The 26231-nt window shown below is 42.9% G+C and overlaps 1 protein-coding gene across 2 annotated transcripts in view; it reads right to left on the reverse strand.

Annotated features, from left to right (window-relative positions):
* Positions 1-24775, reverse strand: part of slc41a2b (solute carrier family 41 member 2b) — a 38649-nt gene extending 13874 nt beyond the window's left edge. Inside the window, exons 1-10 of one of the 2 annotated variants that reach the window (XM_079183730.1) lie at positions 24643-24775; positions 23124-23801; positions 21627-21734; positions 18585-18656; positions 17793-17937; positions 17143-17289; positions 13169-13316; positions 12623-12702; positions 6372-6503; positions 4429-4577 (exon numbers count right to left, since the gene is read on the reverse strand). In XM_079183730.1, the coding sequence (XP_079039856.1) occupies positions 4429-4577; positions 6372-6503; positions 12623-12702; positions 13169-13316; positions 17143-17289; positions 17793-17937; positions 18585-18656; positions 21627-21734; positions 23124-23663 (1521 nt within the window). In that variant the 5' untranslated portion in view covers positions 23664-23801; positions 24643-24775. The remainder of the gene's footprint in view (positions 1-4428; positions 4578-6371; positions 6504-12622; positions 12703-13168; positions 13317-17142; positions 17290-17792; positions 17938-18584; positions 18657-21626; positions 21735-23123; positions 23802-24642) is intronic. The other variant, XM_079183731.1, reaches the window with a different exon arrangement.
* Positions 24776-26231: the final 1456 nt, after the last annotated feature.

The following is a 26231-nucleotide window of genomic DNA, read 5'->3' on the forward strand; positions in this document are numbered from 1 at the left end:
TTAACATCATTAGTGCCTGGGTTGGAGTATAGGTGGAGAGGCTCAGCCACTGTGCAGGTACACCCTGCTCATAACCCTCAAACGGCCACACATTTGTTCTCAGAAAGATAAAGACATCAGGCCCATTCCTTCACCACTGAGTGCAATAGTTCTCTACATTCTCCTTCCTGGTGAGAGACTGGCTCGCTCACCTCATTGATATGCGGTTTGAAAGGTTTCTCAGAACATTTTTTGGAAGAGGGCCTGCTTTGGCAGAAGTTCCGTCCCTTCTGCTAAATGTGCAATAGCAGGTCCTATTGGCCACTAGGGGGCAGTGGAAACAAGGTATGAACAGAACTACGTTTAATGTTTTACACCAATCACCAAGTCAAATTCCTTGTATGTGTTAACATACTCAATAGACTGTTTCTGATTCTGACAACACAGGCTAACCTTACTAAGTCAGTGTAAATGATGCTAAGCTACTGAGCGGAAAGCAGCGCAGTCCTGCACAGAGCTAACAGCTAACGTTAACCGGAGGTGACACTGATGCACATTAAGATGCTTTCAGGTTTTTTTGCAGTAAAAATTTCTACTGGTATCATGATGTGTTCAAATATAATCTTAGAAAATGTAGTTTTTGCCTAGAAACCTCATTAAATAAAGTTGTTTGCATGAGATGTTTTCATAGTGACATAAAATATATAATAGAGAGGGAATTATGAACTGTTTAACTTTCTAACAAAAAACAGATGATGTGGTCCTGTTGGCCTCCTCGGATCGTGACCTCCAGCATTCACTGGGGCGGTTTGCAGCCGAGTGTGAAGCGGCGGGGATGAGAGTTAGCACCTCCAAATCTGAGGCCATGGTGCTCTGCCGGAAACCGGTGGATTGCTCCCTCCAGGTGGGGACGGAGTGCCTACCTCAAGCGGAGGAGTTCAAGTATCTCGGGGTCTTGTTCACGAGTGAGGGTAAGATGGAGCGGGAGATCGACAGGCGGATCGGTGCAGCTGCAGCAGTAAAGCAGGCGCTGCACTGGACCATATTGGTGAAATGAGTTTCCTCCGTAGGGTGGCCGGGCTCAGCCTTAGAGATAGGGTAAGGAGCTCGGACATCAGGAGGGAACTTGGAGTCGAGCCGCTACTCCTTCGCGTCGAAAGGAGTCAGCTGAGGTGGTTCGGGCATCTAATTAGGATGCCTCCTGGACGCCTCCCACTGGAGGTTTTCCGGGCACGTCCAAGTGGGAGGAGACCCCGGGGAAGACCCAGAACACGCTGGAGGGATTATATCTCCCAGCTGGCCTGGGAACACCTCGGGATCCCCCAGTATGAGCTGGAAAATGTTGCGGGCGAGCGGGAAGTCTGGGTCAGCCTGCTTGGCCTGCTGCCACCGCGACCCGACCCCGGATAAGCAGAGGAAAATGGATGGATGGATGGATGTTGAAGAACATGGGATTTATTGTTTTACTTTTGTTTTTTGCCATGGTATCAAAGTAGTATCGAGAATCGTGACATTCCTACTAGATGTACAAGTGTACTCCTCGTCTCTTAATCTGTCCATATCTTTAAATGATAACTGCTCCATACTCTCTTCTCTGCCATCAGGCGATTTCTGTATTGGCTTTGAAAACAAATTTCCCTTCTGGGACAATAAAGACTACATGTCAACAAGTCAAGTTACAGTTTACATCCATGTCTGTCCAAAATATCATCACCTCATCATCTTATCCTATTAGATATTTGTGTGAAATTGTCTCAATTAACATATGAATTCTTAAGTTCTGCCCAAAAAATGTGTTTTGTGAGTTCAGAGTGACCTTGAGCTTTGACCTCCAAAATCAAACCAGTTCAACCTTGAGTTCCAGATGGACGTTTATGCCAAGTTTGAAGAAATTCTCTCAAGGTGTTCTTGAGATATTGCTTTCACGAGGATGGGACTGACGTGAGGTCACAGTGACCTTTGTCCATCAAACTATAATCAGTCCAAGCCTCCAGGCATCCATAAAACCTCTGGCTATGGTTATTGCTAAACACTGAAACACATGGATTCTGTATTGCGCTGGATTTTCATCTTAAGAAAAAATGTTTTTAGAGTTTTTTCTTAGATTAATACAGAGTCTAGCATTTGTATTAAAAATGAGCCGCAGGCGGCATCTTACGGTTCTGGAAAGTGAATCTAATGCGGAAGTGCTTTAAAAACCTGCATTCTCTCTACTGACCAGCAGGGGGCGACTCCTCTGGTTGTATAGAAGTCTATGAGAAAATGACTCTACTTCTCTCTTGATTTATTACCTCAGTAAACATTGTAAACATGAGTTTATGGTCTCAATCTCTAGTTTCAAGTCTTCTTCAATACAGCATGATGTTCATTTGGTAAATGATGGTCCATTTAGAGTCAAACAGACCATAAAGCAGGGGATGCTTTAGGGCGGGGCTACACAGTGATTGACAGGTCATTACCAGAGACGTATACAGCGTCTCTACGTCACTCCTCCGTGTTCAAATATGGTCACTTCCATTCACTTGGTGCAAAAAACAAAATGGCGATAGCAAAGAAATCTAGATGGCGACGGCCAAAATGGCAAACTCAAGGCTTCAAAACGGAAGTCCACAAGACGACTACGTCCACGTCTTATATACAGTCCATGGGAAAACATTCAGTTAGTATTACACTTCCATATTTTGTGCAACACTCAGCCTAATAATTAACGTCTGCTATTCTGTCTGTCTGAACTGATGACAAAGCAGATAAAGATAGACAAAGAAGTTCATGAACTATTCTGACATGCAGCGTCTTCGTCTTTCTCTGACCCAGCTTGTAAACCACGTCGAACATTTAAAAAACCAAAAAGCAAAGTGGTGTTTAAGGTTCTTAAATACAATCAATACAGTATGCTCTCTTTAGTGGTTGTGAATATCAAGATGTGAAAGAACTCCATGGGCCTGTCTCTGCCATTTGATAATCCATCTGGGACTGAAGCACCCTTATAGCAGCTCGTCCTGCTATGGACTTAATTCATTTGGAAAGTTTCCAGCACCTCAGCGGCCAGGATTACATCCTAATGTTCAATGTGTGCATTAAAGATTTAAGGGAGCCTTCAAAAGCCTTTCGAGCATACACAAAAACACGCTAACCGAATTCTTAAAATTCCAGACCTCGACACAGATCCTGGAGCAGCTAAAAAGGTTAATTCATCACAACCCACAAGTTGTTCCTTCATAATTATCTTAACTGCTGCCAAAACCAAACGTACAGAAGTCAGTCGCTCAAAACCACAACGCTCAAGGAATTCACGACACCGACACACACACACACGTGATTCTCCTACTTCAGTATGTTGGGTATGTGTTGGGAATGAAACACACGTCCTCACATTAATCTTTCATAGACGAGAAAAATTTCCTCTTGCATATGAATGGAAATTAACAGTGCAGGTAAAATGAGCTTGTTGAAGGTTATAATGCAAACTGGTGTTGCGTAGTCACAGATTATTGTGTGTGTGGTAATCATATGCACAAACACCATTCAGAACTGTGTCGTAAATCATAAATCACTCTCTTCTCTCATGTTAAAATGCTGGAGATGGAGGCTTGCAACAGTGCAAAGCGATCGGCTGAGTACATCGTTGAGTTGGATGTTTTTTGTCATTTCACTTTGCTTATTTAATGGTTTGCCTCTGAAGAACTTTGGATATCAACAGTGTATTTCAACCTAACCACAGTTGGTGATTGTTGAAACAGTGGTAATACTAACCAAGATGGTTTCGGTGAGTTGTATTTCGTTTCTGTCGAGTCAACTAAGCCGGGCTTCTCTCAAAGAGAGAAACTTGAATTCAGAAGGTGTGCGGGTGAATTAATTTAAGATGTAGAAAAGGTGTAAGAACATTTACTTCCTTGACTTTCTGAGGGTTTATTTTGTTTATTTATTAGACTAACAAATGCTTAAAGAGCTTGTAGAACATGGCAAAAATCGTGGTTGCAGTGACTCGTACGTTCACAAACCATTGTTATGATTTATTTGATAATGCCATTGATTGACTGGTGACTCCTCACTCACTTCTCTTAACCGGCTCAAGGATGGTGGGACAAATGATCACACAGCTGAGTGCATCGCTGCCGCTGCTCTGCTGCTAGAGACACTGTTATTCTGGGCTTTTTTATTTGCCATCAACCTCACATCTAGACGCGTAATGTAAAAATAATAGACTTGAAGCCTAAATGAACACTTTGGGTTCCGGTAAATCCCGTGAGACGGAGCTTTTTGTTTTTGGGGTGAAAATCTTCTTGAAAAAGAAACTCTCTTTAAAGCAGCATTAACGTCTGCTATATTAAGACTCTGGGTCCCTTGAGCTTCAATACTTTTATCTTGAATAATGAGCAATACATGTAAAACATTTTTAGAGTGCAAAAAGCCTCTCGCATATTCCAGCACACATCATCACGCACTCACCTGCAGCATGGCAGCAGCCAAGTAGACGGACATAAAGATGGGGGTCAGGGTGGTGTGTCCGCTCTTCATCAAGTGGATGGTGTAGAGGAAGATCAGGTGACCGGGGATCACCAAAAGGAGAAGCACCTGAGCAGAGCGATGATTGGCTCCTGAGAAAACACGAAACGGAGGTTAAAGGTGGATGTGAGACGAACACTCGAGAAACTCGAGTAGCTCGATAACTAAAAATCAGCAGTGCAGATTCTTTACCGCCCCTTCACTGAACCAAAACTAGTTTTCATGTTAGCTCCATGGGAGGAAATCAACAGTTTGCATTAATTCATTGATATTTCCAAACGTAGCTAGAGAGGGCAATCTGTCTGTCGTGAAACAATCAAGCTCACAGACCAACTTGATCAATCAATATAGGTACAATTTTACGTTTTCAATTCAAAAACACATCTACAGTTGGATATTTGAACAGCTGTCTAAGCATGGTCTTGTGTATGCAAGTGTGAAAAAAAGGGAGAATTCTCTGTCAGAAGCGCATCTCACAGAGCCAGTGTGGATTGGTACACTCAGCATAACGCTTCTAAAAATGCTTTTGGTGGGGATTGGTCAAGCTGGAAAGAATCATTCAAGAAGTAGGAAACGTTCAGCTCCTTCCAGCCAGCTGCCACCTTGTTTAGGTGTTTGTAGTGAGACGAGGAGGTATCGTATGGTTACTCGAGTTACGCGTCTATTGCAGTGCTTTCAAAGACAGCGACAGGAATAAATAAAAAAGGGCGTCCGAAGGAAAGTTCAGCTCAATACGGCACGTCGCCCTGCACCGGGCGAGGCCAAGTATGGCACGGTGGACATAGTGCGTAAAAAATAGATAATAAATAGTTTGAACCTATGTTTTTTAAGAAAGAATATTTGATCGTCATTTTTGGCTGCCTTAGTTTAAGCTCTATTCAGTAATTAATTACTATTGGGCAAAGACAAATCATGCTATCATGTCGTGTTCAAATATAACCTTGTAAAATGTTGTTCCTGACAAAAACTTGTATAAATACAGTTGTTGTTTGAAGATATTTTTATGGCATAATATAAATAGATATAAGAGAAAGAATTAACACCTTAGAGTACATAACTAAAACTACTAATGCCAAGACTGTTCAAAAATACAACCATTTACCTCCAAACAACGTGAATTCTAGTAACCACTGTAGATGACAACTAAAGATGATTCTTCTTAAAAGGAAAGCAACTGGTTGTTCGTCTTATTTTTCTCTATTGTATATTTACTACTGCTCCTTAATAAAGCAAAAGTAACTTTTATCCGACAACTCCATAAATCGATGGAATAATCAGAGGGATATTCAATTACTAAAATAATGTCTTTATGGAGCCCTAATGTCAGGGAATCGTTTCTTTGCAGGAGTAAAGAGTGCATGTACTCTCTAAAAAAAAGACATCCCTGAATAGTTTGGTGAATCAGCCCACCTACTGTCCACAGGATTCACCGTCCTGCTGGTTTTCACTCTGGACCTCTAACAAGGAATTCATTCACACCTGGGACAGCAGGACGTGGTGGGACGGAGACCAGCAGTAGTGTGGCTCACCGGGCACACAGCAGAAAACCCACAGTCTCAAACTGTGACGCTGACACACAATTTAAAGCCTGATTCCATGGACCTCCATATCAAAGTCTACTTGTGTACCTCTGCGACAGCTAATTACAATGTGTTACAATTCTAATAATAACATATCATTAATATTACTGTGACTTAAATTATTAAAATGACCCAGAGTTCAAAGGGAACAAGTGTTTATGTGTATGATTGAATCTGGGGGTAAAAAAATAATTTAAAAAACATAGTATTAAGAAAGGCCTAAGGAGCTGGACGGCTATGCCTCGCCACCGTAGCCAACGTGTGACTTTAATAACTGGTCAGTAGTGTTGCCTGCGTTGTACTAACCTGTACCCCAGAATGTGCGGCAGGGGTAGTAGCAGCCCTTGGCCTGCTCGGGAACCTCCCCAGGAGCACAGTGGAAATGCAGGTAAGTGGAGAAGCGGCTGGCTTGAATAGCCACCAGGTTACCCCCGATCCCTGCACGAGATAGGAGAGCATTCAGTGTCAGGTGAGGCCAGTGAAGAGACAAAGTCAAGGCAGGTAAATATGGCTATTAATTATCATCACTCATTGGGTAAATAGAGAACGACTACCAACCGATACTGCATTCAGTATTCATCCGGGTTCCCACTCTTTTCTAAAGATCAGACTTTTCGGAGACATTTTCAGTGATGATGTAACCATGACAGGCAGGCATCGCGCTGTGCACTAATGAATCCCTTTTTTTCCTAGGAATTATATTAACCATTGCCGTCTGAAAACAAATAACTGAATGACATAAATAGCCTACAACTGTGCCTACAGACAAATCTAGACTGAACTATACGTACCTAAAAAGGTACAGTTCAGGTAGATTTTTCAACTCAGGTTTTTCAGGCCGCTGCAAATCGATATTTAAGTTTCAGTAAAGAACAATAAATATATCTGCCAATTATTATTTTTTTACAACAAATCAAATGAATGAATGGTTAAAAAACTCCATTGAGAGACTGAAGTGAAATTTACTTTGGATATTAATATGCCTTCTAGACATGTTGACATGTCATTGTAGAGGTGGAACGAATACCATTTAGAACAACTGCATTCTGTTTAGGTTTTCTTATTCCAAGTCTGTGAGTGGGAAACGCATATAGACCCTTCTGTCTGTCTCTCTATGAAAAATAAAAGACAATATATTGACAGAGTAGCAGCAGGGGGCGTGGCTTAGAGGAGGCTGAATTACCTCAACACAACTATAAATCTAGTTTGAAAGATAAATACCATGCTGGAAAACAAGGAAATCTGCCAAATAATGTTCTCTCTCTCTCACGTTAGAAGAGAGTGAAAGGGATCACAGTCATGTTCCTTGTCGAGCAGATGAACCGTCAAGAGAACGTGGATCACCATCTGTGCTGACGAAACACAGGGCCACTTTACATTCACATACTGCAGCTATCACACCTTCCCTTTAGCAAGACACACACCCACACACACACACACAAACACACAAACACACTCTGGTGACTAAGCCCTGCAGGAGAGCGCACATACATACAGATATCAGCCACAAAGTAGCTGACAAGGTGAGAGCCGTTTAAGCTCCGAAGAGAAGAAGAAAACCTTTATTTTCCCTTTATGTCTGTAAAAACTGCCAGAAAAGAGAGACGTCTCTTTATTCAGAATCATAAGAAATGTATCATTGGAATGCCCGCAGTGCAGCGGGGAAACAGATCCTCAATACGAGGCTGCTTTCAGTCACTCAAGTGGTTGTGTACTATAAACTTTATACACAAGAAGAAGGATGTCTCAGCCCCCCCCCAACAAACAACCCAGACCTGTTATTGTGGTAACGAGTATATTGAATCAGACCCTGCCACCACCTCGGGGTGATGTCCACTTAATTCAATCTATTGTGTCTCTTTGTCGGCCTGGTGACATCTTATTGGAGCATTACCAGCACTGCCGCGGGGCCTGTAAACTGACATAACTGCACGATGAGCAGCTCTCTGCCCCCCCCTGCTCTCTTCCCCGGCTGTCTGAAGCTCTGTGCGGAGTCGGTGGTACGGAGGTCCCCGGTCGACAATAACCTTATATTTTTAGGTTGATTAAATGTACCAGAGTTCACGAATGTGTAGGATATTACTACAGACATTAATGCCGCAACACCTGCTGTGATAACAATGTATTTATTTTGTGTTTATTTGCATTAAGAGCGGGGCGAAGTGAGATGTGAAGCGGTTCACTCGAGACGTACGTGGAGATGCATTCTTATGCCGCTGTGAACAGACGAACCAAACTTTTTCGTATTACTAACATTTTTGATGATCCTCTATGTTCAAGAACGTGACTTTCTTACCCTTTATAGGATGGTTTACACATCGATTACCTAAATGTGTCTTATTCTATGCTAAGAATCCTGTTTAGCTTCTTTTCGTATTTGATTCCTTATTTTTGTATATACATTATATTTGTGTTAATCTATACTCTGTCATTGTCAGTTCAAGGACAATACAGCGTTTCCTCTATAATTGTACCTGCCGAAAATAACGCCAAATATCCGCTCCAGTGTAATATTCTGCAGTGGCGCACTCCCGTGAACCGAAGCACGGTGGCCTACTGGTTACAAACAGGCTCTCTTGCTAACGTGCAACGAATTCAGTGTTTTTGAGTTTTTAGCTGAAGTGATGTAATGTCGCCCCGGTATGTTTAATGTGGAGTGAGCAGTCTCCATTTAAAATGCTTGTATTTTTTAGCGGCCGATATGGTAGTTTAGGAGGCACTTTGTTCTTGTGTACACTGACTAATTTGGCAAGCAGTTAACACACAGGCAAACTCAACTCCTGGCATTTACTCCTGGCATTTACTCCTGGTGCTTTTCACCACTGATTTGGAAGAAGGACATAAAAAGTAATGAGAGAACCAGCTTTAAAAATGACATATTTTCTCTTGAAATAAGTGCTGCGCGGTGGATCTAATTTATGCCATTACTGAGAAATATACCACAGAGAAACTTTAAAGTGATGAAATGGAGAAATGTATTTGGTGTGGTGTCATTGTGTTAGCGCATGTTAGTCAAACGGCTAATTAAACAGTCAAACTGTTGTCTCTGGGCCAGATGGTAAATTTGCCACCAAAACAACAACAAACAGAACCGTCTCAACAGCCATTAAACGGAACATTAGAACCTTCATCAAGGTGGTGTTTAGTGCAGAACTGTTGTATTTGGGCTGCATTAGTTACACCTAGGAGTTTGTTTTTCTTTTTACAATTGGAAATGTATTTGTACCATTGTAACTGTTTTTGATGATTCCATATGTACAGAATACTATATTTTGACGGGCTAAAGGCCTTTTCCACAGCAGACATTTGTCAGCCAGTTTTATGATAACTAAATAAATACATTACATCACCGGGAATATTGGACCCATCTTTCTTATTCTTTTGTTGAGTTTTATGGTGGATTGTATCCATGACAGTTGCATTACAGCCATCAGCCGGTCCCTTGTCCTATCTATTCCAATATTGCTATAGTACGTGTGCAGAGGATCAACACCGAAATGTTCCTTAATGCAATGCGAAGGTGTAAATAGTGAAAATCATTAGCAGTGCCTGAAAGGTTATCACAGTAATATACTGGAACTATGTGTGGAAAAAAAAGGTGCTGACTCTTGTTCTTTTCAAGTATCCCAGTAAGACATGACCTTGTCAGCCAGCATGAACAATACCAGGACCCAGAAACTGAAACAGCTAAATAGATTTTGTAAATATTTTTTATTTTCACCTGTGCCTTTCCTACTGTGACATTTCCAAATGTCTTCTGTGAAAAGGGCACATTGGTTGTTCTTATTGTATCATCTAGTTGGCTAATTTCTTCAATGACACACACGCAGGGGGGGGGGGGGGGGGGGGGGGGGGGTCACATGGTCTGACAGGAGGAATGAGGAGATTTTGGGCTTCAGCGAGGCTACACGAGGGTACTGCGGGGGTTCTGTGCTCCTCTCAGCCCCGAGGGAGCGGACACAGAAAGCTGTGTTGCCCCGCTCACCTCCTCACCTCCGGGTTTGATTTCAGTTTGTGTATTTGAGCAGCTCCATTAGCGGCATGTGACGTGACGAAACAAACGCAGATAAAATATGATGGAAGGAAAATATGAACAGAGGAGTGGGGAAAAAACAAATGTCTTAGGAGGTGGAAGTTAGACGTAAAGCAGGCAGACACCTTATCTTAAAAACAAACATGAAAAGATGACAAGCCGAGATTAAAGACTGCTGTATCAGAGTGATGTCTGGTGGAAAGCTGCAGAACAAGATGCAGAACATAATATGATATCTCCAGGTTCAGAGAGACGGATCAAAGCCTTTTTGATGACACCTGAAACTGAATTTAAAATCAAAATAAAGGCAAGAACAGACGTTTCTGGTGTGATGCACTGTAGCCACAGAGCCTGGTTCAATATGAAGTACAACAGGAAATGAACTGGCAGACACTTCCTCAATACCTGGATTAAACATACCATTATTAACTTGAAACAGACACTTTCTATCTCAGGGGAAATTGCATAAAATAATGTATTGAAAAGAATTAATGAAGGCCAGTGTTGGTAAAAGAAGGAGGCTCTTCCCTCTACCTTTCGTTTAACCTGTCTTTTCTTATCGCGCTCTACAAATCTCCTCTCTAATCAAACATCCACACACCGTCCTTTCACGCTTTCTGTTCTATCTTCTTTTCATTCTTTTATTAGAACAGGACCCTCGGTGCATTTTAATCATCAACGTCATGAGCTGCCCCCGCCTCACCGTTTCCTCACTCGCTGAATAAAATGCTGTAAATCCAAGACGGATAAAACATCTGCACACACACACGAAACAAATACGTCTCCGCCCTCACAAACGGGCGCAGATTCCTCAGCTGTTTCGTGTCCGGGATACATCTCGGAATTGTACTCCATCTCGTTAAATGTCATTAATGGCACTTAATTAAAAACGTATCTCTTGCTGTGGAGGTGCCAGGGCCCTGGCAGCCGTGGCTGAGCCACTTAGCGGTGGGAGGTGGAAGCAGGAGGAAATGGAACAGGACCGGGTTTATGGAGTCCAGACAGACAGACTGCTGCTGTCTCATTAGGTCACTCATTTATGCTGATGAGCATTTGGAGTCTTTATTTAGTAACTTTCATTAATCAGGGGACTGTTGACTGAGCAAAGGCACTGCTTCGGTTTTCACATTAATTCACACCTTTGAGCTGCACAGCACAAGACAAATAGACTCTGCGGCGCGTCGTCCATCTTGTGTGTAAACACTTTGTCTGAATCTCGGCTCCCAAGGGTCAAACACTGCATTAATTAAAATCTGAGAGGGACAAATGAGACAAACAGCAGCCGTTTCTCCGTACCCAAAACTTCCACGGTAAACAGCTTGTTGGTGTTTGGCTGCTGCCTCGTGGACAGAATGTCCTTAAGAAACCTTTCAACTGACCACTGTACTTAACATGTTTCACTTCCCACCAGTATTTTTAGGAACAGATGTTTCACAACACAGATGAAGAATCTTTCATTGAACTACATAGTTATGCTGAATATTTTCTTTTTCTTTCTGGGATATCACGTCTTAAATTACCCATAAGGAGAGATGTTTCCATACCATGTTTTCCTTCTCGATACCGATACCTAAACTTGCATATTGGCTGAGACTGAGTACCGATACCAGTGTGTTAAAAAAAACTAATATGCATTGATCCGTCTTGTGTAAATATAAAATAACGTTCTCGTTGTAATCAAAAGGGATCGCAAAGCCCTTCACAAGGGAAAGAGGGCCTCCGGCAGCGACCAGATCAGGCTTCGCTGCCACCTTCGACTGCAGTGGGAGCTCCGGCGGGAGGAGGAGAGCTCCGCTCCCGGCAGCAGCGTCTCATCTGGCCAGGAGCAGAGCTTCGCCTTGACAACATGCTTCAGGTGTCCCAGGCCGTATTGCTGGACCTGCAGGAGGTAAGGGAGGCACAGGGGGGAACCAGAACCAGGACTGAGCGAGGCAGACTGTCAGACCCTGCTGCAGTAAAATGAGGTTTTCTGAAGGGACTCGGAAACACTACCGCCTTTGTCCACAGGAACCGCCAGAATCAACACAAGAGGAAAGTTCCTCATGGTAGCTTTAAGATCATTTAAATAATCTTAACCTGAACTCGATTCATGACTTCATTACATCGCTAGAACCTTAATCAAAAGAAAATGACACACTCAACATTCAAAAGTTCAAATTAGCAGGCAAACATGTCACACAGAACTGCAAATGTAACCTTTCTACAAGTGTAGAGATACAGGATTGCTCACAGACTGCCCGACCTCCACAATGTAAACACATGAACATAAACTCTCAGGAGAGGATCCTTTCTAGCTTTACCCGTATGGGATTAGAGCAACCTGACTACACAAGCTTTTCATTACATATGTATAACTCTTCTCTAAATCCCCCCAGGATTTAGGAAGCTATTATATTAAAACCTTTGGTCCAGATTCTCCTCGCCTGTTGGAGCCCCGGGCAGTCGAGCAACTGCAATTCAAACAGTGACACCTTGAAGCCATTCACAGCACAAAGAAAGGAGCGGTGCCAACACTGTGACTCACCGTTGATAACCGGCGTGTACACTACGATGCCAGCCAGATTTGGGTCAGACACTGTTTTGTCCAGGATGAGCCCTCCGATGCTGCAGAGCACAACATAATTAGATGATTAACTGGTGTTCCTGCGCGCGTGCGTGTGTGTGTGTGTGTGAGAGAGATAGAGAAAAGAGGGCATGGAAGGAGGAAGAGCATTCTTCATCTAAATTATGTCCACAGTGAATTTGTGTGCTTATCTATAAATGGCACTAAAAAGCTTCATCAGCTGCCGAGTGGTGAAGACTAAGAGAGAGTGGACGACAGTGCAAGAGTTTCAATAGTTTATTTTTTAGCTCATGGTTAGCAAATGCGTTCTTCTATTTTCTTCTACAAAAAGCCTGAGAAATGTGGGATCTGCTGCACTGAGTATTCCCTTCCTACTGGCCATATTAGTGTGTGCTCGGGTGCTGCAAATTTGTTTAGGGGGATGAGTCATCCAGACACCGGGAGTTTCAGACGCAGAATAGAAGTTCTTTCCTCCTTTGAAGACTAGACAGGCACACACACACACACCTGCTGATGACCATGGCAGTGATGACTGGCTCCCATCCGGAGTAGAGCAGGGTGCGGCTGGCCGGGTGCTTGGAGGAGACGATGATCCACAGAGGAGTCAGACACATGAAGAATGCGCAGACCAGTGACGACACGTACGGGTAGGTATCTAGGGAGGAAGAAGAGACGGCGGTCATTTTTCCTCTCTGGGTGGCGGTTTGGAGCTTTTCCCAGCATGCACTGGGGAAACGGTACGGAAAACCAGCTGGGTACGGTCCAGAATGCTACTTTTTTTCAGAAACTTAAGTTTGAGAAAAACAAACACATGCAATGCATCAGTGATTATTGTTGAAAAAAATTAATGAACTTGCTAATTAATAGTTCAATTGATTGAATATTTAAGTAAATACAAAATGTACTAACAGCAGGGCAAGAATACACAAAGTTTAACCAAACTGCTGGAACTCTGACAGCCGGTCAATGTTATTTTTAAATCTTCCCGCATGGCTTCGGCCTATAGTTCACTATGGATTGGAGAGTTCAGTCTCCAATCCACCTGAGCGGCATATGTTAGGAATGCGGAGCATCGAGAGGAAGTGCACACCACACAGGGAAGGTTCCTCTCACTTTCTCTCTACAACTGCCCCCTCTTTGTTCAAACTACAAAATAGCACAACTAGTTTAAAAAAAAAAATCAATTAGGGTAAAGCACCTGCTTAGAGCCACCACCAGATGTTTGCAGCAGGATCCTGTTCCAAGCACTAAATAACCATCATTAGGAAACAGTCCCAGATTTATCATCCCTGTGGTCTCGTAACTTGTAAACAGAAATGTCCCGGTGTTCAGGTTGTAATGGGCTCTTGCAGGCCTTCGGTCCTTAAATGCAGAGCTGAGAAAGATATACAAAGAGCGGAGACTTGTACCCAAATCGACCCGCATTGACGGGGAATCTGACACGGCGTTAACATTCACAGAGTCAGCTGGCTATCAGCCGCGCTCCAATTAAGGTCTTCTCCAGGTTAAACTGTTTACATGAACCTCTGACACCCTGCCATTGAGTATCCTTTCTGCCGCGAATAAAACCAATGATCAAACCATTGATATTCCTGTCCGTCTGTGGTGGAAAATATTTAGCTAACTTCGCTTCGCCGGGACAAAGAGCAGTCTGAATCTCTCCTTTAGCTGAGAAATGGCAAGATGCATTATGGGGGTTAGCCACAAATCTGAAGCGGGATTATTTGAACTTTCTAACTGTATGGGTTGACAATGTGACTTGATCAGGTAGGGGCAGAACATTTAAATTACATTCGTCCGGGATGCGGAACTAACAAATTAGAGTTATTTCCAAACTACATAGACAATGTAAGATGAGTCTGGAGAACTTTAAAAGGACATAAAACCCTACCTACAAATTCAGTATCCTCTTTTTTTCCTTCTAAAAACTCACCGCATGGCTTAGTGCTACATGTAACTGATTTGAATTGTTGCACATGTACAATTTGGCTCTGTCTTGTTTTACCCCTTGGGCTCTGGGTTTTATTTGCTTAAATTCTTTTCTTGTGAAGCACTTTGTAACTGTTTTGAAATATGTTTATTTATTATACTTGCTGGTTGAATGATCAGTTCCAATGATTTGGAACTGGCGAAAGGCAAAGCCTGTGTCCATAGAGACGTATGCTGAAATGTCAACTACGATTCTCAACTTACATTTTGTTCAGAACAAAAACACCAACTGTCAGAATGATCACGAACTCTGCAGTTCCCCTCAGCGCTGCAGGGCTTTTTAGCATCTTTCAGCTCTTTGGTTTGGTTCAGTCTCATGGCTCTCAATGCTATTTTTCACCTGCAGCTGTTTTTCAGTGAAAAAGCTCCGACGAGCTCCGATTCGGGCCATTGTGGCTGAGGTTCATGGGTATTGAAACCTCATGATTTCTCAAAGACAACGCTGAATGTATTCAAACTGATGGCCTTAAATGACATCTGTAATATCCTTAAATTATCCACGAGACTCCTGTGTTTCTATGTTGAGAAAAATTGAACGTATCATTGAATGAAAACTACCAGAAACCACTCCCACTTTGCAAATCTATGCTATTTATGTGAAAAATTGCTACTTTAAGTTCACAGTTAAATGGATTAGCACACAAGCTTTAATCCAGACATTTAGCCCTGGAGCTGTTCTGCTTTTCGGCAGACTTCTGCCAGTTCATGGCTCCACGTAATGATGTGGTGAATAAAAAAAACATAGAGGATAATGTTCTCTCTTTTTGTTATTGTGGGCAGTCTGTCATAACAGCTGGATATGTGACTTGTATATGAAATGCAGCCGGTTTGTCAGTATTCGAGTCTAGACCGAACCCGATTTATTTATTTAACTTAACACCATCCCTATCTTCCCCGTTTTGCCTAAATCACGGATTTGATTCTCTCGCCCTGCGATGCCACATCCACACGAACATATACCGAGAACGCTCAAAAGGCTCTGTCCCCATTTTGTCAGTGTCCGCGCTGCGTCTCATGCTCTAATCATCCCTGCTTTTATCTATTGCTGAGCCCTCTCACAGCTACAGCGCTCTGTGAGTAGCATGTTGGCTGAAAGCACATTATAAATAAACCTGACTGGGCTCCAGCATCGACTGTGTTTCATCATTTCTGCTCAGCTGGTTTGCCTCAAAATTAGAAGCATTAAGTTCATATCTGTGTAGATAATCACGTGATTTGAATTCTGTTTAGTTGAGCGTGAACTGACCATGAGTTTCAATTCAGCAGGAAAGTGTCGGCGTGGCTGAACAACAGAGCCACTGTCCTGAAAGTGACACAGCCAGACGCCCTGCCATGGAAATATGAAATCTGAAGTGTGTTGAACACATTTAGCTCACGGCGCTAACCTGCTCCTTCATTGTGGTGAACATCTGTGTCATACAATTAGACCAGACAGAGTCTTTCCAGAGGAAACGAGTCCCAGAGTTCGCAGTATTGAGTGACACATGGTGGTGCGACGCAGGTCTCGGTTTGAGTTAAACACGTGGAATGTGTGGTGGGAGGAAAAAGGGACGTGTGTTCTGTGAGTGGAGGGCAGCGCTGCTGCAGAGCGAGGCAGGAGGGACCCCTGCTGGCCGACCGAGGGGTTACAACCGTTTCTAACGGAGAGGAGATGGACCACATTCAGTGATTGTCAATGTGTTTTGTGTTACTTCAATCCAAAGCTTATCATAACTGGAGACTCGGACGATAGGATTTACCATTTCAGCATCAACACATCATCTCATGTATGCATGTGCAATGTATGGAAAATTACAACTAGAAGAATCTGTCATGTTACTCTCTGAGGTTGCGTTCACACTGTAGACTTTTCACACATTGATGCTTTTCGGCTCTGGTCCGGTCCATGTTCACATCGGCTGTGTTGGTCCTGCACAACATATTTAGTTTTTTTGCTGTGTGTCGCAAGCTGACGTAAAAACTCTTAAAACCAGAGTAATATCAGCATACTTCACATGTCTTAAATCGGACACTGCTCAGGCCTGGTTCTGAATATACAAATGGAATATTCTGTTCACATGGCCCACGCCAAAGACGGAATATTCAGTCATATTCAGACATATTCACAATAATAGTGGCATATTAGTGAGCATGTTAATGAAGTCAGTGACTCTCTACAAAAGAACCAAGAGCTGTAAACGTGAGGTCATGTAGACTGAGAAGGTAGCTCATTGATTGGACAGTTTTGGCAACAGTCCTCCTGCATCCTCAGCTCTACATGGACCCACCTGGTGGCTCACATGCTGCACTAGATAATAAAAGAAAGTGGTGCAGTGTTCCTTCTTTCTATGTATAGGTTCATGTATTATAAAGTGTTTGACCTGAGCCAGGCCATACAACAATGATAGAAATCATATCATCAATACATTGTTAGTAGTATGCAGCTAAAGATATATATAAAGACAATGGGATCGGAATGAATCTACTTCTAAAGGCAGTAGCTGGTCACCTACCCAGGCACTTGTAGAGGCCCTGGCTTATCCAGGCCAGGATCGCCAGGGTTATGAGGTCACCAAAACTGGCGGCGATGGGTGTGGCTACGTTGTCTGGGTTGATGCCCGTCTTCTTCGAACCCACAATTACACCCACCATGATGAAACCTGACACAAAAAAAGAGTGGAGCACTTGACTGACGGTCCTCACATTACTGGTGACTTTCAGCCATCATTAAACAACCAGTGTGTCAGAGATAAATACGTGTTTTTTGTAGTCCTACAGACGTGATCCTGCTTCTCCACAGTGACAGTATAGTTTATTTTAAACCATGGTCCTCAGCTGTCACTGTATAAGAGTGTGTGTGTGTGTGGTGGGTGTGTGTGTGTGTGTGGTGTGTGTGTGTGTGTGTGTGTGTGTGTGTGTGTGTGTGTGTGTGTGTGTGTGTGTGTGTGTGTGTGTGTGTGTGTGTGTGTGTGTGTGTGTGTGTGTGTGTGTGTGTGTGTGTGTGTGTGTGTGTGTGTGTGTGTGTGTGTGTGTGTGTGTGTGTGTGTGTGTGTGTGTGTGTGTGTGTGTGTGTGTGCGTGCGTGCGTGCGTGCGTGCGTGCGTGCGTGCGTGCGTGCGTGCGTGCGTGCGTGCGTGCGTGCGTGCGTGCGTGTGTGTGTGTACCCTGCAGCAGGGAGGCTATAAAGGCCGTGGCCACGCTGCTGGAGCAGAGCAGCACAGCGTGGCTCATCTGGAACTTTCCTTCCGGGATCCAGCCGAGAACCACGGCTGCTACGGCAGCCAGGAAACCCACCACCGTGGCCTGGACCTGGAGGAGAGAGGGGGAGTTACTATTGTGCTCTTTTATTGAGTGGTGAAAAACAAGCATGACTACGTGTGTGAAAAACACGCAAACAGTGCTTCCAGGATCAGCAGAAGGTTTACTTATAGGTAGGTCATGTGGCACATAAACATGAATGTGAAATACTGTAATTAACGTCATGTCCAGGTAGGTTTTTTTCAATCCATTATATAACACTTCCTGCTGACGTGGGTGTTATTGCGTAAAACCAGCGGTGTGTGTTTATCAGTGTGTGTGTAGATGATTAACAGAGAACGTACTCTCACTACACACACAGAGACATCAATAAAACAGTCTGAGTCAACGCTAACCTGGATCCAACCAATTACCACCACTGCTAGTGGTGATGTTTATCAAGAGAATCACATATAACATCCATAGCGTTACATAAATATGATAGTATGTGGGTGAAATTTTCAGATGATTTTTTTTCAGAGCCAAATATGGAAGACAAATCAGGAGAGGCGTCTATAAGAACTGCATTCAGTTTGATAAGGAACATGCTTAGAAGCTGATCACAGTGTCAAACTATCACTTTACACAGCTGAGCATTGTTTCATTCTAATGGCTGTACGTGCATGTGGATGGTTGAAGGCTTAACTGGGAGTGATTACCTGCTTCAGTGCCAGGTTGCCTATGATTAGATTCCACTTCTCTATGGGAGAATCCATCTTGCCCACATTCACCTGTGTTGGGAAATAGGACAGAATACAGAAAAGCATATCAAATATAGACTAAGGACCAAACCCATTTTACAGGTGAAGCTCAGTATGGTAGTAGTCGTGGTTAGTAGGTAGTTTATTCAGATGTATGTCTTCTGTGGCTCTGGTGAAGCTGTGTTAAGTCTGAAATTGACTGAAATTTCAGCTTGGGGTAATAAAGACTACAATATTATAAGAGAAACACTGCGATGCAAACGGAGGTCATCGAGTTTGAAAGGCGAGGGTGTAACAGTCAGGGAAGGTCTAACAAGACACTATTGAGTTGCATTATGGGAAATGTAGGATGCAATGTTTTTATAAAGTGACCATACTTGGGACATAAGGCCTTTACACAGCGGAGAAGTGACGAATAAGCAACACGAAAACGCAGAACGCTGGACTGTGAATATTAAATGTTGAAGGCTTTTATTGTGAAAGGTAAGAATGGAAGGCGTGGATCTGGTCTTCGCTGCCTTTGTCAAGGTGGAGAGGTGTAGTAAAGTGTGCGGTCTTGGTTCGGACTACGGAGCCTCTGTGTTATTTTATAAATATAGGCACCACGTGACACGTTCCGCACAACGTCATTGGTTGATTCCTTTATTCGAAAGCTCAGAAAAATCTAAAAAGTCTCTTTTTCCACTATGTAATATTTGCGTTTTGTGTGAAAGTATTGATGAAAAAAACATATTTTGACCTGCATAACAACCCCACGATAAAAAGTGTTAAGGCCTTTGGAGTCATAAAGTCTCCTTATGGAAGGGCAATACTAAATTGCTGTAGTGTCTCTTTGGCAGCTTTACCACAGAAATGAAAACGAGCCATGTTTTTTAAGATGCACACACATGTCCTGAGACTGTACAGGTTTCATTCTTTTTACAAAGATCTTCTGTATGTGAATCACGGCCTGTTTCATGGCTGAGCCTTAAGGGAAACAGGAACACAAAGACAAACTGTTTCTTTGGGACACCACTGAGGAATTATCAGCTCACGCAGAGCTCCGCTGTCCGTGTTGACACAGCACTGTGTCAATGTGGAGCCTGTGTGCTGAGAGCCGGAGGCCAACGGGAAGAAGCAAGACAAAACTAAACAAAGAGAGAATTTTGGTTCCGTCACTTCTTCAAGACATCATGGATACACAGAAAACTACTGGCTGAATAAGCACTTCGTTCACAGGACTGTAATCACACAGGTTTATGACGCAGTTTTTTACGGGACATCCCGCACTACAAACATGATTCTCTACCAGGCGAACCTGTTCCCTCCCCTCACTGCTCGTCCTCTGTTTGCTCTGGGAGGGCTTCGAGTGGAGCAACAGTTTGGCCATCTTGACTGTTCGGTTATCCTGGTTGCAGCAGCCCGTCCCACCCCTCCCTCTACAGGAAACCACCACTTCACTCTGCTACATCAGCAGATTCCTCCACCAACTCCTAATCCGCAAAGCTCTCACACCAAAAGACTTTCAAGATGTTGCAAAAAAAAAAAAAAGTAATTATAAGTTGAGCTGAGAAGGGGACAGTATCCCACTGCAGGCCTTAAGCCTGTTTCCTTCTCCATTTCACCTGACAGAGTAGACGATGTTACAGAGGCGACCGATAACAACTACAGGCAGAGAGACAGAGGCTTAGTCTGTGGAGGTGAGACACCACCAGAAGAAATGATGCAACGCCACACAAACAAACACACAATGACATCACACTTCATCCACTAAGAGGACATGTTGTGAGGCTGGCTGGAACCACAGACTGTATATGAGAAGTGGACGTAGTCATCGTGACGTCACCCATTGGTTTCGAGTTCAGTGATTTGGCCGTCGACATCTTGGATCTCTGGTAGCGACCTGTCAATCACAAGGTAGCCCCGCCCTAAAGCATCCCCTGCTTTATGGTCTGTTTGACTCTAAATGGACCATCATTTACTAACTGAACTTCATGCTGTGTTGAAGAAGACTTGAAACTAGAGATTGAGACCATAAACTCATGTTTACAATGTTTACTGAGGTAATAAATCAAGAGAGAAGTAGAGTCATTTTCTCATAGACTTCTATACAACCAGACTTCTTTTTGCAACCAGAGGAGTCACCCCCTGCTGGTCAGTAGAGAGAATGCAAGTTTAAGACACTTTAGCATTGGCTTTACTCGTCAGAAGCGGAGGTGGCCGTCTGGCTAAAACACAATAACGTATAAAAGCACTATAAACTTTCTGTCGACTAGGCTGTGGGGTAAAAAAAAAGCAGGCGAACAGAGCCAATGCAGCCTGACGCTGGACTCCAGCCATCTAATTAAAACAAATTGAACATGTCAGCTACAGAGAGAAAACTGGACGGCCACGCGTCAGAGGTTGTCGTGTGTGTAGCTCATTCAAATCAGCTGGAGCCAGGAAACACTGCCTCAGCAGAATATATGGGTGTTCTTCACTCATGCAGGCTTACTGTTTGCCACATCACAATAAATGCATTCGCTATTGGCCATGGCACATTTACAGCCTAAACCTTTTAGTGACAGAGCTGAATCCATTCCAACCGAACATCAAAACCAACCTTGAATTAGTTTGTTGTCATTCTGACTGTGACCGTGTGACCGTGTGACCGTGACCGTGTGTGTGCACATAAATACGTGTTTTTTGTAGTCCTACAGACGTGATCCTGCTTCTCCACAGTGACAGTATAGTTTATTTTAAACCATGGTCCTCAGCTGTCACTGTGTGTGTGTGTGTGTGTGTGTGTGTGTGTGTGTGTGTGTGTGTGTGTGTGTGTGTGTGTGTGTGTAGGTGTGTGTGTGTAGGTGTGTGTGTGTAGGTGTGTGTGTGTAGGTGTGTGTGTGTGTGTGTGTGTGTGTGTGTGTGTGTGTGTGTGTGTGTGTGTGTGTGTGTGTAGGTGTGTAGGTGTGTAGGTGTGTGTGTGTGTGTGTGTGTGTAGGTGTGTAGGTGTGTGTGTGTGTGTGTGTGTGTGTGTCTCACCGCTGTGGACAGCCTGGAGGCCAGGGTCATCTCCAGGTTTCCCTTGAGGCCGAGCAGAGCGGGTACCAGGATGAAGATTTCCGTGATGTACTGGAACGCCTCCCAGTGCTGCGGGAGACACAGGGAGGTAAAACTGGAGGACATGTCCGACCTTCTAATTACCCTCACTCAGCCACGTTTCACATTCAAATTCAAACACTACGCTATCCTTTAGATAAGGGGGAAGTTCATCATTTGCATGTGGGCCTATGAACCTGTCGACTAAATGCAACAGAGTCAGAAGAGTGGTAGAGAATCATGGCAGAAAATCAATAAAAAGGTGTCAAATGTTAAAAACATGTCGCTGCCATGTTGTTGGCTGAAATCTGGATTTTCTTGGTGGGGTTAGAATGCAGCACCAAATGGACACATCTGTCAATCGAGACAGAAACCCATTAAACTAATTGTTTTAAACGTTAATGTCCTCCAAAACAAGAAAACATTGATGAAGTCAAAATAGCTTCTGTAAGATGAAAATCTGATGGACAAAATAAAAATAATCGTAATTGTAAATCCATATACTAGCTTTTCCAAGAGCTTTCAAAAGCTACTAAGTGGAACTTAAAGGAATAGTTTAAAGTTTGTATGAGCTACTTCTCCATAGTCAGTGTATTACCTACAGCAATGTAATGCTGTGGACGTATTTTAGACAGTTAAAAGAATCACAAGTGTACGCTATATTGAAAATATTTGCCCCTCTTAACTTGCAGCCCTTTCCCTTTTAGGTAGACCTTCTTATAGGTGTCTAAAAACATTGGATGCATTCAACATGTTTGTAGAGCCCGTCTGTAAGACGCACTGAATGTAAACAGAGCTTTTGTTGAACACCACAGGGCAGCTTTAAAAACAGCCAATTGATTATCATTTTGTTTCTTTTTTAGCCAGTAGCTTGTGACCAGCTGTACTTTAATGTGGCAATCCTTAAGATTTCAGTCCAGGTTGATTTAAACTTTCTATTTGAGGGAAAACAATGGGAATTGTTCTCAGAGTTAAGCAGTCTGAAGTATTCTTGTTGCTACATGAGCTTCAAGTTTTCAGAATTGTGTGCATAATTAAACTGCAATACAGAAATGGGAATGTTGCCACATTGTAATGCTGCAAATACATATATATTGCAATACTGTCATCATTGGGCCAGAGGTTCTTTACCTCCTTCTGCAGTAAAAAGTGAAGAGAATTTACAACCGTTTGCTTGTTTATAACCTCTCTGATTGTCTGAGCGATCATGTTTTTTTGGCCCTTCAGACTTTGTTCGGGTGGTGACACCTTGCTTCCACATCTCACTGATTACTTCGCTGAGTACAGTGTTATCAGAACTGATGGAAACAATGGCCCCAACTATGACAATAAAGATCCAGTATGTGATAAACTGGAATTAGCCTTTAATGCCACCCATTCTCGAGCTCTCAACCATGCCGGTTGTGCTTTGAATAATAGTTGCATTGTGGTTCAGCTTACCTGCACAATATCCAGCACCATTCCAGCTGATACAGTTCCAAATCCAGCCAGCAAGAAAGGCAGCAAGATCTGCAGCGCCATGGCCAGCGGCGACTCCTTGGGCATGTTCTGCACAGCCGATCTCGGCCCTTCCTCCTCGTCCTCATCCTCCTTCTCTTCATCTGCCTCCTCCGCGGAGAGCCTCCTCTCAGCCAGCATGGGCTCTGTTTCGGAGTAGCCTCCATCTCCACAGTCAGATAAAGTCACGGAGGAGCGAGAGGCCCGGTCCAGGAGCCGCCGGCCTTCTACATGCGACGTCTCCTGTCTGTAGCCGTTCTGGAGCGAAGCGCACTCGGGTTTGGCTCCGAGGTCCACCATGGCTAGCCGCTCATCCTGCAGTTTGGTGTAACCGGTGGGAACCATGGTCTGGAATAGAGAGGCGATCCGCCCAGAGGAAACAGGTTTCAGAGAGAGAGCACTCCACCCTGCGCCTGCTCCACGCACTGTGAGGCTAGAGCCCAGGGAATCCCCGATGGCTCCTCCCAGACTCTGGACACTCATGGTGTGGTACAGGGCCGCAGTGTCTCATCTCCTGTCATCCAGTGCGAGAGTAGTGTAAAAAAGACGGACAGTTCAAGTGGTTCAGACCGGCTCAGGTGCACTATTCATGCTGGAAATTGGTTTTAGAGACTCATCAGCCTGAGGGAAATACACAGAGACAGATAACAGAGGAGGGAATTTACGGGAGAACAGAAAAAAACACTATATTGAAGATGGCAATAAACAGCTGAGTCACTTTTCATCAAGAGGAACAAAACCTCCATTATTCGGTAACCAGAGAACCAAGGCTCTAACTGTGGAGCAGCTGTTTTCATGTAGATAACAGAGGAGCTGTGAGGGAGTCCATGCAGCTTTTACACCAACATGAGAGGCAGGAGTTTGAATTGAAAGCTCACATTTCTGTATCTTAAAAAGGCATTCAATCGTAAAGATCATTTTTAGTCCCCTGATCACACTTCAGTGCAGAAATCCAGAGAAAACTGCACAGCGGGATACATTTTTAGCATCTATTGTTGGCATTAGCGAGAGCAGAAAATATGCCTCTGGAAACAAAAGTAGCATTGTGATTACACCGTGTTAATTGGTCTTTTGCTGATGATGCAGTCCGGAGTAGGTTTTAGTTTGCCCACCTTTTCATGTGCATTGTTGGCCAGGCCTTTCAAATGAGCCGTCTGTTTCAGTATCAGGATATTCTACTTAATGATAACGCCTTCGTTTAACGACATATGACGTAAACGGTTTGATAATATCGCTAAACACGGAAACATTGACTAACGCTAGTTGTGGTTGTATGCTTATGTTAGCTAACATTGTGCTATGCTAGCTAGCTGGGCACAAATCAAAACAGTAGGAAGCGCGGCTCCCCTGCTGGCTTCTACGTTAGCGGTCCAAGAATACGGTGAATGTTAGCTAGCACATATAAGAACAGCAAACTACTTGTTGTGGTCGTCACCGGATATGATTTATTTCCATAAGTTACCTTTCTGGAGCAGAGACATCTCATCCAGGGGAAGAGACTGCGGTGAAGTAGGCAGACACTCAGATCTCCATGGTCAACTCGGCAGCTTAGTGCACCTATACACTGAAATACACGGTAAACGCATTCAAACGGCACAGATCGGGAGCGAGCGAAGGACTTTGCAAAGTTAGCGGAAAGATTAACGTGAGAAAACATCCGGTTTCTTCAGATGAACATCCGGCTTTCAGAATAAGATGCCAACAAAGTATGCATATTGCATAATGGAAATGAGATCAAATTAATTATATTCACATTAAGTATAAAACATGCTTCCTGCATCTCGTGAGTTAAAGGGCAAATACACCTAAATTGTAAGTAAAGTGTCTTTATTCTTTGATTTGCGGGTTGCTGGAAAGATATTCAAATTGATAATACCTGACTGACAATCAATTAAGATATTTTACTAAGCAAAAACTCTGAACTGAATTTGTATCTTCAAATGGCAAATTTCTGAACTTTTTAAGGTGCTATAAAATTGTTTTTCTCAATAATTCCCCACAATGACTAATGCATATATTCAGGACTAAAAAAGCTAATATCACAATATTTGAGGTGCTACAAAATAATTTTCTCAATAATTCCATACATTGACTGATGTATATGTAATCAAGGCATGGTTGACTCCACCCATACTGCAAATCAAACAATTTTACTGTACCAATTAGGAGATATTTCAAAGTAAAAGTCATACATTTCTACCGACAAAATATCTAATAACCAAATATTTGAGGTAATATAAAAATGTTTCTCAATAATTCCAGACAATGACTGATATATATATATATATATATATATATATATATATATATATATATATATATATGTGTGTTGAGGACATTGTTGACTCCACCCATACTGAAAATCTGATATTTTTACTGTACCAATTAGGAAATATGTCAAAGTAAATGTCATACATTTCTACGGACACAATATCTAATAACTGAATATTTGAAGTGTTATAAAAAGTATTTCCTCAATAATTCCAAACAATGAGTGATGTATATGTGTTGAGGACATTGTTGACTCCATCCATACTGAAAATCAGACAATTTTACTGTACCAATTAAGAGATATTTCATAGTAAAAGTCATACATTTGAACCAAGAAAACGTCTAATAACTGAATATTTGAGGTGCTATAAAAATATGTTTCTCATTAATTCCAAACAATGACTGATGCATATGTGTTCAAGATATCTTTGACAACAACTATGCTGAAAATCAGACATTTTTACTGTACCAATGTTTAAAACCAAATCCACACATTTCATCTCTACAATCAAGGCTGTTATTGTATATTCATAGGTTTGGAGATCAATATGAATGGAACAAAGTCACCACCTGTGTGCACAACATCCTCAGTGGACAGCGGTGGATCGAACACTACGGGGAGATCACCATCAGAAACACAAAGAACAGCGCTTGCCTCTGCAAACTTACTTTTGTCAAGGTGAAACCGCTTCAGCAGCAGTGTGAAGACGTGGTTGGAATGCATTGTATTCAGAGATGGGCAGTATTTCTATTACTTGTAATTGAAATACGTATTTCAAT

The sequence above is a fragment of the Pholis gunnellus genome (assembly GCF_910591455.1).
Source record: "Pholis gunnellus genome assembly, chromosome: 22".
Taxonomy (NCBI): domain Eukaryota; kingdom Metazoa; phylum Chordata; class Actinopteri; order Perciformes; family Pholidae; genus Pholis; species Pholis gunnellus.